The 21,044-nt window shown below is 41.5% G+C and overlaps 1 protein-coding gene across 1 annotated transcript in view; it reads left to right on the top strand.

Moving 5' to 3' along the window:
* Nubpl (NUBP iron-sulfur cluster assembly factor, mitochondrial) overlaps nt 1-21,044 on the top strand; it is a 192,549-nt gene that overhangs the window by 166,429 nt on the left and 5,076 nt on the right. The window contains exons 9-10 of the mRNA XM_021179009.3: nt 15,900-16,020; nt 20,303-20,385. Coding sequence (XP_021034668.1) covers nt 15,900-16,020; nt 20,303-20,385 — 204 coding nt within the window. The remainder of the gene's footprint in view (nt 1-15,899; nt 16,021-20,302; nt 20,386-21,044) is intronic.

Here is a 21,044-nt window from a genome sequence, read left to right on the forward strand (position 1 = left end):
ATTTTAGGATATTCTGTACATGACAAAATAATGTAAGAATGTAATAAAAATAGACATAGAATAATTAAGATCAGATGGAGCCCAGAGTAAAGTCAGCAAACAAATTGCATGCCATTAAGGAACTTAAATATGCTATGAATTTTCTAGCAGCCAAAGGAAAGCAGCATGATACCAATTAAGACCCTGTCCATGTGCACATGGTTAGAACAGGCTGCTTGCTCACGAGAAGCCCTGCTGAGGCCAGACACATACCTACTTCCACTAGATTCCTGTGAGGAGGAAACTATATTAAACACACTCCCCTCTTCTTTACTCTGAGGGAAAGGTTTTCCTTCTAGGGGCCTCAACAAAAGCCAAGGCATAGAACCAGAGGGCAGATAGAACATGACCCCTGCAGTGCTTCTGTCTGTGCGCCTCTCCACGGACATCTTTAGAGCTAATAGAAATAGGGCTTTGAAAACTTTGGTTCAAGCCAAAAGGCTGGCTCAGTGGTAAAGTACTTGTTGTATAAGCCTAACAACCTGAGTTCAATCCTCAGAACCCATGTGAAGGTGAAAGGAGAACCGACTCACACATCTGACCTCTCATCTCCACATGTGCGTCATGCAGTGCACACCTGTGCTCACAAGTGCATATGCAATAATAATAAAGAACGAGTTTTAAAGTCTTAGACACATGGATTAGCATCAGGGTTCTCATACTTCTCTATCCTGCTTTCCTTCCACCACAAACTGTATGATATTTTTGTTTGGTTGGTTATGGGAAGAACCCATAACTTTCCTCTAATTCTTCAAAGAGACCATGACTCAGGATAATGTTCTGGGATGCTTTCTTAAGTGTTCGTCTCTGAGAGGAGCCTTGAAAGATGTAAAAGAGTATATATAGCAGAGTCAAGGTGCCCCTACCCAGGAGTACCTCTCTTCCCACGCTAGCGGGAGTGGTGAGCCTAGTAAGGGACATGCCTGGCTGCTTTCTTTCCAGGACACTATGGCTGCTTTCACTGGTAGACCTGAATGTGTGATTAGTGGGTTTAGAGCAGGCATTCTAGGCTCCACAATTTAGCTTGGAAAAAAGTTAAAGCAATGCTAATCACGTGGCCACTATGGGCAGAAAACCTCTATTGCATGTGTTTTGAACAATGTGACTTGAATTATGTCTTCCAGAATAAACTAGATGCAAGCACTGGCTGTGGAGATCACTGACCAGTGCATCGTCTTACATGAGATTAAAATGTTAAGTGGCAAAGAGAGAGGTAGCCTTCTACTTGCCCGATGGCTCTGAGTTAACAAGTGGTCTATAATCCTTCCTGGAAAAAGTTAGTAACATAACCACAGGTCTGTTACTACCACTGCAAGGCCTGGATACTAGTGCTCTGATGCAGGGATGTGAGTGCTGAACTTTGCCTGCGCTGAGGTGAAGGCAGAGATGTATATCTACCGCACTCAACATCAGCAAATCCATGAAAGAAAGTGAGTTACCAAAATGGAGATTTTCTCTTCCATTTCACCTCAGAAACGATCCATTTTATACTACTAGATCATTTTAACTAACACTGTCGTTTGAGGTCGTAGTGGCTATGGGCCATACCCTTTGTGAACTCTTTACTCAAAGTCTAATGATCACAGCTGCAACAGTCAGTGTGTGTGCTTTTAGTTCAGATGTTTCTTTCCTCTGACATTCTTGATACTTCTTGACATACAATTATTAAAAAAAACAATCTCATACTGATGTGTTAGGTTTTTTTTTTTCTGGTCTCCAAGCCAGAGAGTAGGCCATATAATTCTTACAGAACATAACAGAGGAAAAGAGGCCAGTCACTAAGCCCAGCTGGGATATCGCTGGCTAGATGCCACATAAGGATAAAAGTTGAGGATGTTAACAAGGAAATGCCACAAGGAAGTGAGGGGTGGTGGCCTGCAAGGGCCCGGAGGACTGCATCCAGGCCTGGTGAAGAGAGGAAACAGCTGCTTGGGATCGCACAAGTAGTTTTAAGTTTGCAGGCTTAGGACAGTTCAGGGTCTTGATAAGGCCGATGTGGTCATGGGTGTGTTGGGACTAAATGGCATAGAAATGAAAATCACCAGAGTGTATATTCTGAGGCTGTTTCTAAGATGGAGTTAATCAGTCCCCGCTTTTCTGGCAATTTAGACATCTGCCTGCTGTATCTCTGTGATAGCACTCTTTTTATGCCCTGATTTTAATCATTTGCCCTCTATACTGCAAAATCATTTTAAAAACAAATAGGATGTCTTAATCATCTCTTAAACCCAAAGGACGCATGCATGTCTGGAGTAAAGCTCACTGGTGAACAAGAACGTCCAGTGCTGAGCTCTGTATGTAGTCTAACAACCATGGTGCTGCTCTGTAGAAAAGTGGGTCTCAGTTATCAGTGAGACGTGAATATGGTGACTTTTGAGCCTTCTGGCTCTTAAAAGCTCCAAGTGTAAGGAACGGCAAAGTGTTCAGTTAGAAAGTGCCCCATAATGTAGAGGCAGTGCTGCACAGTTAGAAAGTGCTCCATAATGCAGAGGCAGTGCTTCGCAGTTTATCCCACTTCATTCCTGTTCCCTTGCTTTTCAGCCTTGTTCTGTTTTCCCTCTTTTGAAGTGCATTAGTTACCATGGAGACAGTGATGTCATTGGAATTCATTGGTATGGACAGAGTTTAGTGATGTCTGCAAGAACGTTTTGAAGTTAATTTAAATGATTTCTTAACTCAACGCATAGCTCGGGAAAGGAGGAAAGAGATGAGGGATTAAATTCTAGCCTCTGCCTGAAATGATAAAAAAAAAACTATGAAAAATCCTTGATTATAGCAGGATTTGTATATAGATTGCTCTTTTCAAAAGCATATAAGAATGTTCAACCTTGCCCACTTTTAGTAGTAATTCATGTATGGTATCCTTCTGACCCACTTTTGTTACTTACTCTCTGAGAGCGCCTTGTGTACCTTGCTGCTGTTTGACCGCCTGAGTGTTGGTCTCATGGGGATTGTCTTTCCAGGCCTTTCTTTGGAAGCCCATCCAGCTCCTGAAGAGTCCCGCACTGTGTGGTTACTCCCTCATTCCTCAGCCACGCAGGGGCTCACTTAACTCTAATTCAACAAACGGTTGTTAACTGATGTATTGCACGAGTACCTATGTGCTGATACTTAGTGTCCTTTAGAATGAAGCACTGTGTTCCAGTTTACTTTCTATTGCTGTGATAAATGCCACGACTAAGAGAAACCTGGGAGGAAATGGTTTATTTCATCCTAAGAATCAGCGTCCATCACTGAGGGAGGCCAAGGCAGGAATTCACAGCAGAAACCATGGAAGAATGATGAATATGAACTTGCTTTTCCTGCCTCGCTCAGCTACCTTTCCTGTGCAGCCCTGGCCTGCCTGCCCAAAAATGGCTTGGCTAGCAGTGGGCTAGATGTTCCTGTGTCAACTAGTAGTTAGTATTTACTCATCTGAGCCTTCCTCATCCTACTGACTCTAGCTTGTATCAAGTTGGCAAAAGCTACCCAGCACTAGAGCGAGACTTCCTCGGACCCACCAGTGATGTAAATAACGACACAGAGGCTTATTAATGTTTTTTAAGCTTAGGCCTTAGCTAGGCAGTCTTCTTACTACTCTATCCCAAATAATCCTGGTCCACGTCCCACTATGTGGCCAGGTTGACCTCTCTGCTCTGTTCCAGGCATCCACCTAATGTCCCTATCTCTGCCTGTCAGTTCTGCCTTCCACTTCCTGCCCAGCTATTGGCCGTCAGATCTCTATTAAAGCCAATCAGATACAATTCTAGATTGCCTTAAGCAGGTGAAGAAGAAACAAATATTTACAAAATATGAGAGTGAAGATGAGCCCTTAACTCTCTGCGGGTACAGGATTAACAGTTGAATATCCAGACAAACACCTTCACACAGGGAACCCCAGCACAGCATGGACTGTATGCTTCTATGATAACCCCAGAAAGAAAAGCAGACCCGTTTTCTCTGACTACTTTTTGATTTGTTGATTAACTTTGTGATGCTGAAAGGGCCCTAAGATCTGAGAATAAGAAAACTTTCTTCTTTGGGCCAGTGGGGCTGGGGTTAGGGGAAAGCCATTTGCTTCTGTTCTGTAAGTTTGGACATGGTGAACTATTCCCTGATATGGTCACTTCCTGCCCAGGTAACCTGTGTTCACTCTTCAGATTTCAGCTCAGGAGTTACTTGCCCTGGGGAGGTTTTTTTTTTTTTTCCCTCTCCCAACATGCCATGTAAAGTTAATGATACTTCCTGTGACTCTGTACACATGTCCAGTCCACCTCTCACCCCACTACTGGCTTATCTTCGGTCTTCACACAAGAGTCTGAGTCCCTGGGTGGCAAGGGAACCTGCCTTGAACATCCTCCCCGTCTCAGCCACCCGTCCCACAGTCACACTGTCACTGTGGCCCAGAGCATAGCCTGCTCTGCCCTTTTCCTTATCATAGCCATTTTGTTCTTCCTCCACTTCTCAGCATTCTTCCATCCCATGCGTCCTCAGGACCTTCAGCTGCTTTGACACCCAAGCACATTTTACCCTCACTTTCCACGTAAATCTTTTCATCCTTAGGTACCCAGACTAAACAAGCAGACCTTTCTCTTGGGGACTTGGCCTAGTGCTGTTTACTACGAGAGCTCCTTCTGTTTGTGGTTTCAGTGTGCTCTTTCCCCTTTCACATTTGCATTTGTACATCGTAAGCTCTGTAGATGGAGCCCTGCCTTGGTCTGTGTCTAAACATGTAGCTGCTCAATAAATATATACTGGACGAATGATCTGGGTTTGATCTTTCATATTACATTTGGACTTTTCTTATGAGGGGAACCCATAAAAAGATAACCAAGAAGGAGGTACAGTTAGAATAGCTCCTTAAAGTGTTTTAACGTGCTGGGGATGATGGGACAGGCTCCAAGTAAGCAAGGAGACAGTAAGGAAACCTGAACGGTCAGACACTCGCATGTGATGCACTGTTGGTTATGAATCAGTACAGTAAGATGGAACCAAAGGTTTTACACAGCATTAGCCTAAATTCTTAAGAGAAGCCCGTTGTCAGTTATAAAGACACATATATTCATGTGCATGTCTAGTGGATCGGGTGTAAAATGCCAAGGTGATAGGCATCAGCACGTGATCCAGAGTGACCGCCGTGACGGGAAGGACCTCACATTGACGGAGGATTATGTTCCTGTTAATCTTCCTGGAGCTGGTTCTCTGCTCAGTATGACCCCACAGTAGTTTACTCTCTGCATGCTAAGTGTCAGCCTCACCTGTCTTACCTGTGATGCTGCTGTGGTTTGGTTGTGGTTTGTCCCTCTGAAGGACTACACGGGAGACTTGGTTCTCAGGGTGGCGCCTTTGTTATATCACTGGGGCATGCTCCCAGAAGAGATTATGGGATCAGTTAAAAATAAGAGTGACCGTGGCCCCAAATCACCCTCTGGCTTCCTGTTTGGTGATGTGACTTCACCCTTCCCGTAAGTTTCTTCCATGTCATGAGATACTCATGAGAGCTTAGCTGATACACCAAGTCCTATCATTTCCAAAACTGTGGGCTGTAGGTCTCTTTTCTTTATAATGTTTGCCTCCCTTAGATAGTTTGTTACAGCAATAAAAACAGACTGATAAAGATGTACTTAGAGAAGTATTGTCTCCAAGAGGGCCTTATATCATACTGTTTAAATTCTTTTCAGGATTTCATGTTGACTAGTTTGCATATAATGTGACCAATGACTTCCTTCTTGACAGTAAGGAATTTTATTGTTTTTATTTTTTATTTATTTATTTTACTTTATTTTTAGAAAATTACTTTTACCCTTTACAAAAATATACTGACAGCACTGTGCATCTCAGCTGTAATTACATCCTAGTAACCAGCTGCAGGATCGGCTCTGCTTTTCCACAGGGTTTCTTAGGAGTTCTTGTGTGCTCGAAACTACACTACCTTTCTAAGTTAGTTAATGCATTAAGCTCATTTTACCCTCAGAACACCCCTGTGAGGAAGAGAGCATCATTCCCCCATGTTACAGGGAAACATACATAAATGTATCCATTTGTTTAGTGAGGAGCTGGGCTACGTTAGTCACTCCCAAGCAGTCCGCTCTTTCCAGGTCCCGCATTCTCACCTGTGATTTCTGCAGTTGAACCAGAATTGAGATGGGCACTGTGGGCATCATGGTTCATCCCAAAGACAGTCGAGGAGTCTAGTGTTTGCTTATCATTGAGGTTTACTCTTTCAAGTAAGGATACGAAGCTGGTGGAAACAGGAGCACTGAGAAATGGGCTGAGGCTCTAATGACCATGATCTTTAGGATGACTTTGGCTTCATTGCATTCCTGAGTGCAAAGGAGAATGCAAATTGGGCCTGTCTGTGACTATCCCCTAGTTATCATCTTAAATTGCTTCTAAACTGTATTGACTTATCATTATCCAAGGCCACTTGCGTCTGTGAGTAAAGTCCTCAGTCCGTTTACTTGCCGTCCTGCTTCCACACATAAGTCAGTGACCTGGACTGACTTTAGCTTTGTAATTTATTATGTAACCTAGGGCAAGTAATTCCGCATGAGGTTTCTTGTACTCCTTGTCCCTCTGGTCATAAGGAGTGGTTGAATAAGATTGCATTTCAGTACTTGGCATAACTTAGCATGTAGTACTATGATTAGTAGCTCAGACTGTTACTGTTGGTGGCAGGCTTCAGGAACCAATATAAATCCTCCGCTTAGAGACTAAGAATGCAAGATCTAGAAGAGTTGGACCCCATGGACCATGGCCACTTCTCTGGTCCATGAAAGGGGTGTAGACACAGACCTCCCCACATATTCTTTTCACATTAGACTTCTTATAAAGACAAAACCAAGGACAACCATTTTGTTTTTAAAGTTATAGTGTCTGTATGCATGCTTCAGAAATAGGTGCAAAGCAGAAAAGCACCTATGAATCTAATCTATGTCCATTACTAATATTCATTTCTTTATGTAACGATGTACTCCCCCACCACACACACAGTTTCTTAAAAAAACATCGCTTTTAATGCTTATGACAGGTTCCAGCCAGCATTTAACCTGATTCTAACCTTGAGAAATTGGATTATATAGTAGCCTAACAGTCTTATTTGTTGCTTGCCTAAATTAGGGTTTCAAATAGCAAAAAGAAATTAAAATTTTGAGTCTGCTTAATTCAGTACATTTAGACACAAAAATCCAATATTCAGAGCAATGTTGATATTTCAAGACTCAGTTTTTTAAGTGTTAATGTAAGAAGTACTCCATTGAGCCAGTGATGGATAGGAATTCTGTAGGAATAATATGTAAATGGGGGGGGGTGGCGGTGTTAGCCAGGCATGTAATATTTGCTTTCTCCAAGGAAAACTAGCTGAGGTAAGAAGGAAAAAGGGAGCTTATACTGTGATGAGGCATAAACATGGTTGAGCTTGCCTGCAGCTGCAGCTTCATGGCTTTATGCAAATTAAGCCAGAGCAAAGCTGCTGTTTTTAATGTGTCTGCTATCAAAGGACATACACAACAGCCCTACAGGAAACACAAACACTTAGCGATTTATAAAGCATTCACAAGGTGTGAGGCTGTTTTGTTTTAATGTGGGTCATGTAGACATTTACTTCCTATTCAGGAGAAGAATTTCTATGAACAAAATTGGAATATGGATGTTCTAGATTCTTCCTAATTACCTCAGTGACTAGAGACCTGATGTCCCATCAAAGTACAGTGGACTCTAAGCTCCTTTATGTGCACACTCCCTCTGGCTTTCCCATAACTAACCTTGTTGTAACTGAGTCATTTGTCATGTAGTCTACATCAATCAATAATTTTAATTATTTAAAGAGAAAATATATGCCATATATATGACAAACTAGACATATTATTCACATATCTACATAAATAACATGTATGTATATGTATGTATACATATACTTATAAATATATATGTACATATAAATGACTAAAGAGAATTGACTCCACAAAGTTGTCTTTTGACCTCAATGTGGGACTGTAGCACACATGCATACATAGCATAATGACAACAATATTAATAATAAATCTAATCAATTAAGTATAATACTTATTACAAATCTTAGAACCCAATAAAATAGTTTTGGACATTTTTACACATTTTGACATTAGATAGATAGGATGACTTCCAGACTACACTCATGGTCAGATGTTGTCCAGGAAAGCACTGTCTAATGGAAATATAAAGTAAGCCACAAATGTAACTTTAAAATTTTGGGCAGCTATATTTTTTAATATAAAAATAAAACAAATCAAGCAAAATTAAGTTTAATAATACATTTAAAATACCATTTTAATATGAAATCTATTTTTAAAAATCATAAAAAGTAATCCAATTTTTAAAAGTGTGTGTGTGTGTGTGTGTGTATGTACATGTACACATGTACTTAATGTGGTTGGAGAATCCATTTCCATGATGTCTGTGTGAATATCAGAGAGTCACTTATGGAATTGGTTCTCTCCTTCTCCTTACGTGGGTTCTGAGGGTTAAACACAGGTTGTCAGGTTTGCCTTTACTCACTGGGCCACCCTGCCACCCTTCTCCCAGGAATCCTTACTATTTAGTAAGTAGAAAATACATGTTTGCAAAAATAGGCCAAATCCCTGAATAGGCAGATTGTAGACGCTGACATACAAATGACTAAGATCACATTTAAAATGTACTCAGCTTCACTCAGAATTATGGCAATGCAAATTCAAGCCATGTTAGGAATGATATCTGGGTATAATCTGATACTCAGAATTTTATAAAGAAATATAAAAGCATCCATAGAAGCTTTTTTATAATATTCAAAGCTTAGAAATAGCCCATATAGTGATAGAAGAGTGGATTATAGAGCGTTGGACTATATGAAAATATATTACAAATAGATGGCTTAGATGGGAAGAAAGGAAGCCTGCTATATAATTGCATTCCTATCAAGCTTAAGATCATATAAAGTGAGTTTACTGTGTTAAAAATCAGGTCTGTCTGTTTCTTTGAGAAGCATTTTCAAGGGTACATAAGGAAACATCTAGAATCCTGCCATTGTTTTTTCTCTTAACAGAACCTTAACAGATGTCCACTTCTAACTCCTGTACTTACATGTGTAGTATACTTTGATTAAAAACTTTAAAAATAAATAACTTATGAACAAGTTACAGAAATATTTTTCTCTTCTGACTAAGTCACTGGCAGCTTGGATTTCCTTCCCTGTAGACTACCCCACTGCCAGTGTTCAGTGGGCACTTGTGACTAATGGCTACTATTGATAGGCTGTGTAACACCATCATCTTGGATGTCTCAGGTCTGCACTGCAGTGTTAGGTAAGGGCAGGACCCTGTCCTTCCCCGGAGTTTGTCATAGACTTTCCATACCTCCTTTGTGTTTATGGGCCATTTCCATTTGAAGTAGATGGTTGTTTTGCTAGTCCGGGGATGCCTGATATATCATCATCTTGGTCATTTGTTCATAGTGTTTTATTACCAGTCTCTTCATGATCACCTTTTAAAAAAAAACAGTTTTTAATTATGCGCATGTCAGGGAAATGTGGGGGTCACTTGCACCTTAGTACAGATGCCCAAGGGGCCATAGAAGGGCGCTGGTACCCAGGGGCTGGAATTATAGGTAGTTGAGCTCAGAGCCATCTCCTCAGCCCCATGATCACCTCCTCTTTTGAAGACAACATTTTACTGAGTTGCAACATGCCTACCTATAAGGCACAATTTTAAATGAACAGCTCAAGTAATTTTTATATGACGAGCATACTTATTGTTTGACTTTAAGAAACAGGGCAACTAAATGCCCTGAAGTAAATATACACATTTGATCACTGACTTTTAAACCAAAATGTCGAGAATATGGAATGGGGAAGGGGCAGTCTCATCAATAGATGGTCTGGGGACAACTGGGTATCCACATGAAAAGAATTAAGTTAGATCACTCTATACAAAAGCCAACTTCCACTAGTCTAAAAGCATAAATATATGTTGTGAGACTATAAACCTGAGCAAAGCTCCCCTGTGACCTTGCTCTGTGTATGTGACAAGGACATTTAAGTTAGCATTCCTAATGCTGCAGTGAAAGATGACCAAAGCAACTGGGGGAAAGGGTGTATTCCATCTTACACTTACTTCCACATCGTTACAGTCTATCACTGAGGGAAGTCAGGGCAGGAGCCTAGAGTTAGGAACAGAAGCAGAAACCGCAGAGGAATGCTGCTTACTGGTTTGTTTAGTCTTAGATGCTCCACCTGCCCAGGGTTGGCAGGCACCATCCCCGGCAAGCTAGGCCTTTTACGTCATTCCTTAAGCCAGAAAATGCCCCCACAGACTTGCCTGTAGGCTAATCTTATGGAGGCATCTTTCTCTATTACGATTCCCTCTTCCCAGGTGTCTAGGTTTGTATCAACTTGACAAAAACCAGCAGAGGGACTACTATCCAAGATATGTAAAGAACCTAAAACCTAATTGCAAGGGAAAAAGTGCAAAAAGGCACACAAGTGCCCATCGTGTATATGAATGTTCAACATCACTAATTGTCAGACATGCAAAGGAACCCCCCTGGAGCACCCTGTTGGGGAGGACGCTGTACAACAGATAAAGAGAGACTTGAGAGAAGTAGAGAAAGGGCCCACCAGCACATGGCTTGTGGAAATGCCAATCACTATAGCTTTCTGGGATCATATAGAACTGGTTTAATTTTTTTAAAGATTTTGTTTTTAATTATGTGCATATGTGTTGGGTGGTATGCGAGCATAAGAGTACAGGTTCCCATGGATGCCAGAAGAGGTCGTGTAAGCTGGACTTACAGGCAGGTGTAAGCTGTAAATTACAGGCAATTGACAAAGGAGTTGTCACCCAAATTCCAGTCCTCTGCAGGAGCAGAACTCGATCTTAACTGCTGAGACATCTCTCCACACTTCAAAATTATTTTCCAGTTACAGATTAAAGCTATATGGACCGGCAGCCCCACTGCTCTGTATATATCCTCTGGCAGTAAAGTAAGCACTCCATGAACGTGCATGTGCTTGCGAGTTCTCTATAGCATTATTCACAGAAGCCAAGGTATGGGACCATTGTAAATGGACATCACAGATGAGGAAATAAAGAGCACTATTTATATTCTTAGTGGAACAGTGTTCAACCTTAAAAAATGGAGTTGCTTCAATAATATAGATGAATCTGGAGGACATCATTTAAAGTGATATAAGCCAGGCACAGACAGACAAATGCTTCATGATTTCAGTTATATGTAAAATCTGAGAGTGCTGAGCTCACAGGGGTAGGATGTAGACTGGTGTTTATCAGAGCTGGGAGTAGGGCAGGGGTGATAGCGCAAGCCTGAAAGATGTTGGCCAGTGGATACAACACTTCAGAGTAAACAGAGCATTACTAGTAACCCAGAGCTTCCTGCCCACACTCCCATGCGAACCCAGCTTCTAAAGCTGGAGTCTGGCCTGTCTGTGAGCTGTCTGCAGTGCTTGGCCTTATGAATAGTGCGCCTGGGTCATGATGGCAGACTTCATTTAGGTGATTGGCTGCCATTCCTTGACTCACTGTACAGTGAGGACATACAAGAATGTGTTTGATTTGTTAGGCCATTTTCCAACTCTTGTGCTGTGATTGTGTTGACATCTGTGTTGGTCCATTACCCAGATGGAGTGTGCCATAGTCTACCTCAGCAGGTGGATATGCCCCAGCAGTTTGACAGAACAGCTTGAACTACAGAAGGAGCAGTTCTTCCTCATCACAGCCTTGGGTGTTTCCTCACTGGCTTTGCTTTGGTCATGCAGATGCTCCTTTCTGTCCACTCAGGTGCTTGGGCTGTCTGCTTTGATAAAACGGTCACAACACTCTTAACCTGGTTTTCATCGTGTTGTCTGAATAGATTGGTTTCTTATCTCTTCCAGCAGGAAGTCTGTCACAAAGCTTGTATTGTAGAAGTCATGTCCTGCTCTATAGGCTCCCTTTCCTTAAATGACATCTGCTTGTTCCTTAATATTATTAAAGTCCTATTTAATGAAAACACTTAAGCTTATCTCTAGTGTTTGTGTCTGCTTCCAAGATTGCAAGTGTGCTCCTCAAAGTGTTGTTTGCCTTTCATGTTTAGCTTCTTGTCTGCATGAAGTTAGTGTTTGTAGGATGCAAATGGTGGGCTAAGATACCCTACTTCCCAGTTAACGTGGAAGTGCTGTGTCATTCCCATTACAAAGCAATGGCATTTATGCATGAGGTTATTCTGGGCTCTGTGCTGTTGCCTTCTAGCCAGCTTTGTTGCTGTTGTTTGTTGTTCATATTGAATCAAAGTGGTAAATGGGTGAGGTTCTTAAAACAGAGATTCTCAGTCAAGTGCAGTCAGGAGAACAAGCAGTATTAAGCATTTATGCTTATGGAAGACAGAACATCAGGTTAGTGTAAGAGGAAGTCTTGTTGGCCCTCAATGTTTTGTTTTCTTTTTTATTTCGCTTTTGTGATTGTGTCCTTGTCAATAAATGATGCTTTATATATCTAATGCATACTTATGCTTTATATATGTGTGTTCATGTTTTCGCACATGTGTGTTATAGTATTGTTATGTTATTCTCACTATAAAATATAAAATTGATACTACATAAATCATAAAACAGAAACTCTAGAATGAAAACAATTTTCTTCTGTGTCAGCTAAGGCAGGTGGGTTATGTGTGTTAATTATTTTGGTGGTTTCAGTCAACAGTAGTTGACTCCTCTCGTGCTGCATGGCTGTCTTCTCTGTATCATACTTAACTATGGCACTGGTACTAACAGAGCAGCCGCTGTCTTCACACCTAGACAGAGACTACAGAATGGGGAGTTTGTCCCTAAATCTTGACTGTAACACAGGTATTTCTGCACACATTTCATTGGCCTAGACAGACTACATGAACTCACATGATTGGATGGGGGAAAGTCCCTACCTTGTGCTCAGGAGGAAAACTGGATATATTTTAGACCAATGATCACCTCCCACATGATTGATTTTGAAGCACATGGCCCTGGATTTATGTTTGTCTAAGAAAAATAAACAGGCAAGACAAACTCATTTTCTTTACCCATAATGTCATGTTGTTTGTTTGTTTGTTTTTGTCTTTTGGGGTTTTTTTTTTTTTTGTTGTTGTTATTGTTTTTTCGAGACAGGGTTTCTCTGTATAGCCCAGGCTGTCCTGGAACTCACTTTGTAGACCAGGCTGGCCTCGAACTCAGAAGTCAATCTGCCTCTGCCTCCCGAGTGCTGGGATTAAAAGTGTGCACCTCCACCCCTGGCGTCATGTTGTTTTTAAAGCTCTAAATAAAATGACTGTGAGTACAGGCATAGAGACCTTTCTTGTCAAACCCCTCCATCTCCACCCCCACTCATACCCTAACCCATGGAGGACTCACGTGGACATGCAGATCCTCAGGGGAGACATGGGCTTCCTACTCATGACTGAATATTTCTATTTCTTTCCTTGTTTTTCCTTGGCTTTTCTATAATTTTCAGGTCAGATCTTTCCTCTAAGAAATCATCTCTGATTCTGGAGTAGACTAAGTCTTCTCCACTCTGTTCTCTCATATCACTCTGTACTTTACTTCCAGGACAGATCTTTTTGTTCAATCCATTTCTTCAATTACAGTGTGAGCTTTAATGCTCTGTTTCCCCCACCCCCTCCATGGCATGCTTTCCCTTGGGTCTAGCCTAGTTACTGTGTGTAAGTGCACATTAAATGCTACTTGGTTATATCAGTATATTTTATGTCTGTGACATTTATGCAGTCTGCAGAGAATATGTCTGGGGTATTTCTGTAGTCCACAGAGGACAGTTGGCTCAGGAGAAGTGAATCACATAAACTGCAGGCACACTCATGCCACACCTCTATGCCATGGGGGCTGAGAGCGCCAGGGTACGAGTGCTTTTCCTGTTCTTTTGAAATTAAAATACAGCACACCTAGACTTTTACTTTCTTAAGTGTTTGTGTGTGTGTGTGTTCTCTTTTATTAAGTAATTTTTTTAATGTTCAAGTTGAAAGCCTTACAGTCAGGGTATACATGACATTCAACATAAATTGCAGTTAGGCTGCCCAAGCATTGAGGGCATTATATACTCACAGTCAATAAACAAGTAAAGCCTTTGATGCTAATCCATACTTTCTCCTAGCTCTCTGTAGGTAGCACTGAATTACCAAAACAGGGTGTGGTTGGCTTTTTGATACTTTGCATCAGCAAACGGGTGCGTATGAGATGCTTTGAAAAGCTGTACTACACATGACTCCTTCACTGCTGTCTTCATTTCTATGTATGAGGGTAACCTTCATCTTCTCTGCTCCTCCGTTCAGGAACAATAAGAAATGTTATCATCTTTCTGTCATCAGAGTCATTGTGGGCGGTGAGTGCTGTTCTTCACTTAAGATGCAAATGATGTACTGACCTCCTATACAGATGATCTTATGGTGGAGCAGATAGGCTGGCACAGACATGGGTATCTGTGTGTTCTCACAGTGTGCTCTGCATTCTTCTTCCACAGGAGAGCCACTGTTGAAATCTGTATGAATGTGAGGTTGAAAGGCGCATGGATGCAGATGGTATTTGCAGAGCCTGTTATCTGCTTACTCAATGGTACTATTGAATAATAATATTTCTTAAAGATCTGATTTATGCCCAAAGCCAGGGAAACTGAGAAAAAAGATGGGAACTGTAAGTGAAATGTTAAAAACTTTGCTCAAATAGAAGGAGTAAAAGCTGACGTGGATCTTCTGCTAGCTTCAGTTTTCTCCATTGCAGGATGGAGATGATAAAATACCCACTGAGCTGTTCTCATGTGAAGGACGTAACACCTTCCAAGCACTTATTCTAGGACATGGCTTAAAAGAGCTTAGAGTGTGTAAGCTGCTGCTGTAAGACTTTTGTCCATTCTTTTCTTCTCTCTCCCCTCTTGTTCTTCAACACATTGTCATCACAGCACACTTTTGCCCGACATCACTTCTTTTGCAGCAGCCTTTCAGCCTCAGAAGTCTTTGTTGTTTCTGTGTCTGGTGAGCGTTACTCCTGTCCTGCCTTCTGATTTGTCACTGCTCTCATTGTTCTGACCGAGACACCCGGAAGAATGAAAAGGAGAGACTTAAATTTGGTTCAGAGCTCTGAGGGTCCAGCCCACAGTTGCTTAGCTCCATGTGGTTGGGGAGTATGCAGGAAAAAGCTGTTCACTGTGTCTTAGGCAGGTACAGAGTGAAATGGGGAGGGGAGAGACAGACAGACAGACAGAAGGAGACAGAGAAATTGAAGAGGGTGGAGAAGGATAGCAGGCTATCCCTGCCAAGGAATCATTCCCCTGGAGTCAGTGATCTCATTCTTTCAGCTGGACCCCACTTCCGAGAGTTGCCAACATCTCCCAAAAGAGCAGCAGCTGGGCAGCAAGCGTTCAGTACAAGAGCCTCTGGGAGACTGAATAGTCCGAACATGACACCATCAGACCCGGACCTTCCTTACCAGCCCCTTCTGACCAGACCACTGGGTTACCACACAGGGCTAGCTTTGCTACATGTTTGCTGCCTTAGCTCTGCTCCTGCTTCTGACTGTTTGTGTTACACACGTCGCTGCCTGTTCAGGTTGCCTACACACAATCTGAAGGAACAGTTGCCTCCGAGTAACCCAAAGGTTCTTCTCATTCTTCCCAGGCCAAGCATTTTAGTTCCCATTTACCCTCCTTAGCATTTATCACTACATTAGTTACCATCCTCATCTCTCACTAGCGTGTTAGTTCCATGAGATCAGAGATCCCTGCCTTAATTCACTATTGCATCACCAACTAGTAGGTACTCAGTGAAAATGTGCTAAAGTTCCATACTATGACTTGTGATTTTATTTCAACTTCAGTGTTTTTGTATTATTCTAGGTTCTTGGTCTTGTCCAAAACATGAGTGTCTTCCAGTGTCCAAAATGTAAACACAAAACTCATATTTTTGGTGCTGATGGTGCAAGAAAACTAGCACAGACCCTTGATCTTGATGTTCTAGGTAAGACCTTAGAATCCTCTTTCACAGGGCAAATTACAGGAGGGGAACGACAGTGAAGTCTGGTAACGGAGGTAACAGTAAGTACTTGCTTGGTGCTTTGTGTATTAAAGTATTAGTCTAGTGCCATCGCATTCACTAAGCTCTCTTGAGCATCTGCGCATAGGCTTTTTCTATAGGCTATGATATCATCTAGATAGATAGATCTAAACAGCCTATAGATTCAGTCTGAGTAGCATGGATTAAACTCATGTTTTAAAGGATGGTTGCAAGATTGGTCGTAGGCATTACTGTGTAAGTAGGTGTGTGTGGACATGCCCACTCCGTGTTATAGCACACTCTCTAACAGTATGTTCTCGGACTGTGTGTAAATGCCTTCATGAGTGGCTCTTTGCTTGTCAGCCTTCCATTTGCACAGTAGCTCCTCCTGATTTACTGTGATATTCGACTACCATTTCTATGAAATATGGCAAGTGAATTTTTATTGTATATATTGTTCATAGCACTGAATCAAAGAATTAAGTAGTTTAGGGGAAGAACAAAAATCATGTGATAGGTAAAAAAATAAGGTAAACAGATTTGGGTAAAACATGTTTTTTCAAAAAATCCACAAGCAAGCTCTGGATGTTTAAGACAGCTTGTTTTTCTATTGTAATTGTGAATGAGCTTCTGTTCTGGGCAAAGACAGATGTTACTAGCTACAGATAGTTGAAAATGAAGATCTTTTAGAGATGAAAGAATTTCAAAACATTCCCTATTATAATACATTTCTGAAAGTTAACGCTAAGTGTATTATTGTTATTATTTATTGCTCTGTGGCAGCAACTACAATATCAGGTGAATGCTAATGATATTTTGATACATTACTGTAATTATAGCCACTAATTATATTCTGAAACTGTTTTTTACTTAACTAACCTAGAAAGTTCAATTTTCCAAATCTACATAATAACATAACAGATTGACTTTCCCTTATATAATAAAGTAAACGTATAATTATAATGGCATTATTGAATTATGCTGGCGGTTTAATTCCCTAACTTAGAACAAGTGGGACAGTTCTGTAAGTCATTTATTAGATGTTGAAGCCTCTTTTAGACTGGAAGTTGTTTCTTGAGCAGTGGCTCACAAATGTATGGTGACCTGAGCATGTCAGAAGTAGTGACCATTGGACCCTGCTGTAGATGAGATCTCAACAGTGTTATAGGAAAGGTAACTCGGAGTTCCTACTCATCTACGTAATGTAGTCAGAGAACCACAGAAAGTCCCATGGACTGCAGCAAGAGGTCTGCTATAGCTGTCTCTTGTGAGACTATGCTGGGGCCTAGCAAACACAGAAGTGGATGCTCACAGTCAGCTAGTGGATGGATCTCAGGGCCCCCAATGGAGGAGCTAGAGAAAGTACCCAAGGAGCTAAAGGGATCTGCAACCCTATAGGTGGAACAACATTATGAACTAACCAGTACCCCAGAGCTCTTGACTCTAGCTGCATATGTATCAAAAGATGGCCTAGTCAGCCATCACTGGAAAGAGAGGCCCATTGGACTTGCAAACTTTATATGCCCCAGTACAGGGGAACGCCAGGGCCAAAAAGTGGGAGTGGGTGGGTAGGGGAGTAGGGGGGAGGGTATGGGGGACTTTTGAGATAGCATTGGAAATGTAAATGAGGAAAATACCTAATTAAAAAAAAAAGAGGTCTGCTAATAAAGAGGTTGGGACTAGGGATGAGGAACTGAAACCAGGGGAGCTCGCTCAGCTAAGGTCCTGCTGTTTAACATCCCACCCCCATTCTTCTATGACCAGTTGAGTTGCTTATTCCTAAAACAGCTCTTGGAATTTTTTAGATTATATTTTAAAATATATTTTTGTCATGTGTGTTAGGGTGAAGGAGTGTGGTACGTGTGCCACTGTGTGCTTGTGGAAGCCAGAGAACAACTTTCAGGAATCTCCTTCCATGGTGTAAGTTCCTGAAATTGAACTCTGTCAAATCTCATTTACTGACTGAGCCATTCCTCTGGCCTGAAGTGGTTCTTTAGACCGTTATCCATATGAGCCAAGTTGATGCATAGTAGTTAACTCTCACACCATCACAGAGAAAAGGCCACCCAGCATCTGAAACGTGCCCTGACTCTTTCTAAGATGCTCTTCCCTCCCAGGCTGTTCCTCTGGCTTTATTCCCATTTTTATTGTGGCTTCCATGGTCTTCTATGTCTGTGTGTAAGGTTATGACTCTCTGGAGGCAAACACCGTGTCAGTAGGTGATTGTGTGAAATACAGGATTGGCATCTTTTACTCCATTTCTGCAGCAGAAAGAAAGCTATTCAGGTTTCCTTGCTCTTCATAAATCAAGATAAAAATCTTTCTGGGTTTCTAAACACTTTCTGTAACATTTACCCTCTCTGCCCTGTGAGAATCCCCTATAGTTTTATATTGATCTGTAGAAAGGACATCAAATTTGCTACAAAGCTAGTCCTTAAATGGCTATTGAAATAATGTTATATTTTGTAATTTGCCTGATGGGATATTATAGTTGTCAGGGTTCTCTTAAGGAAAAGGAAAAAGTGAGGAAGAAAAAGAGAGATGGGGGAGGAAGGAAAAAGGAAAGGAGGGAGAGAATTGTATAGTTTATTAGAATAGCTTATAGTCTGGCTGGTATGACAATGGCTCTTTCACCAATACCAAAAAGCTAAGAATCCAGTAGTTGTTCAATTCATGTCTGGATGTCTCAGCTGGCCTTCAGTCTATACTGGAATCCTGAAGAAGTAGGTTTTAATACCAGCAAAATAATAATAATACCAGGAACAGAATAGATGAGCTTGCCAGCAAGAGTGAAGAAAACAGGCAAAAAGCAGGAATGCCCTTCCTCTGTGTCCTTTTATGTGAGCTGCCAACAGAAGGCATGGCCAGATTTAGGATGGATCTTCCCACCTAACATGATCCTGTCAAGCAGACCTCTCACTGGTGTGTCTAACTACAGATATATAGTCAAGTTGACAACCAAGATTAGCATCTTGGATATTAAGAGAGTTAAGATTACATGAGCAGAGTTTATATAGCAATGTACACATGTGAAAATGTTATAATGAAGCCTATTTTGTAATAAATGAAAAATATAAAAAAATAACTGGTTAAAAAAGAAATACAATTACAAAGTTGGCTGATACCTGTCTCTCTGCCATGCCATGTATAATAAGTTACAATATTTTGTGATATAGACTTCTGCTGTGTGACATAAAACGCCCATTTAGGCACACATTTTGTTAGCCTGTGCAGGAGTTTGGGGTACTTCTGAGAATCCTGTGAGGCACAAGGAAGTTGTACTTATGACTCCATTTACTGAGTCCTCAGCCTTCAGGAGACTCGCTCAAAGCACTCTGCTTTTAAGTTCTCCACCTCCTGGGACAGCAGTGTCAGATGCACAAGGCTGCTCCCTGGCAGTGCTTCCTAAGAAGTCACCAAGTGCACAAGGTCATGTGTCATGCTACATGGGTTAGTAGACAGTAAGGAAAAGAACAATGTCTCAAAAGTCGGTTGATATTGGGATACATACCTGACTTACTTTTTAAGGGTTTTATTACACTATTTCTATGGTTGTGTATGTGTGTATGCATGCAGGTACCATGGCACATGTGTGGAGGTCAAAGAACAACTTGAATGTTGATTTTCTCCTCATACTCTGTAGGTGCTGGGAATCAACCTAGGGTCACAGGATTTGGGAGCAAGCACCTTTCCCTGTGGAGCCATCTTGCTAGCTTTGCCTTACTATACAGCAGCTGTCTTCATGCACTCATCCAGCAATACCACGAAGAGTCTTTGGGACTCTTACCTCAGCATTCTGTCCTCACCCATCTCCTCCATGGTGTACAACACAATGTGTCTATATCAGCTATTCCAGAGAAAACCACTTACAGATGTCCTCTGAGCAGCCTTTGCCTCCTGGAGATCTTCAGCAAAGATCAAAATTGACACCTCACTTCATGGTTGGTTGCCTCAGAGCTTGTACCTATACATATATACACACACACATACATACATACATACATACATACACACACAGGCGCACACACACACACACTCATACATAGTCTCTCAACTGCCTTAAGTAGGGTTTTTGTCACCTTAATTTACATTTGAACTTTCTCTTTTAGGCATTTAGCAAATTGAGGGTAAGTAGACATAATCCAGCCTAATTTGAGATCTTATTTCTTTCCAATGATGGACTAGTGAGACGGTGAATGTCCATGTCAGTTTCTCTGGCTCTAATGTTTTCTCGTGGCTTCTGCAGGAGATGTTCCCTTGCACCTCAGTATAAGGGAAGCTTCCGATATGGGTCAACCAGTTGTCTTTTCTCAGCCTGGAAGTGATGAGGTAAGTTACATTTTTGCATGTCTGTCTTTCTTTCTTTTTGTGGAATGTATTCTTTATGATATACAGAAAGTAAGGGAGATGAAGTCAAGTTTGCTTGTGCACTGAACAAACATGTAGACAAAAGTGACTTACCTTGATTTTAAGTCACGCATCATGTCATGACTAGAACACAAATGTGGATGCCAAACTCTAGTTCAAAAACAGACCGCTGACCTCCCAATAGTTTTCTCTAGAATCCCCATAATGAGAACTTAAAGATTCTTATCTTGCTGGCTGGCACCTTTTGACACTTCAGTATTACACCCTCAGTGGTGAAGGCATTGCTCAGTCTTGCTGTTTAATTCGGAAGCTCAGTTATCATCTGTGTGTCTGTCTGTTTGTCTGTCTGTAGTTTCTGTGCACCCTTCCTCAACACCTCTGTCTCCCAATAGCTTTGCTCCCACACTCCAGCCCTGTAGTCCCTGCCATAGTGTACAGGACTGTTCTGTCCACTCCTAACAAGGTCTGCTCATCCCTCTCCACTCCTCTGTCCTTCTGTGAACAAGGAAGTAGAAGAACCAAGCCTGGCTAATGCTGTGAATAAAGTGAGAGGAGATTTGATCTAGAGTCATGAATCAACATTGCGGAGTCATTCTGAGTTCCCTCTGGTGGGCGCATAG

The sequence above is a fragment of the Mus caroli genome, unplaced genomic scaffold (assembly GCF_978045245.1).
Source record: "Mus caroli unplaced genomic scaffold, Mus_caroli_1 scaffold_14, whole genome shotgun sequence".
NCBI lineage: Eukaryota > Metazoa > Chordata > Mammalia > Rodentia > Muridae > Mus > Mus caroli.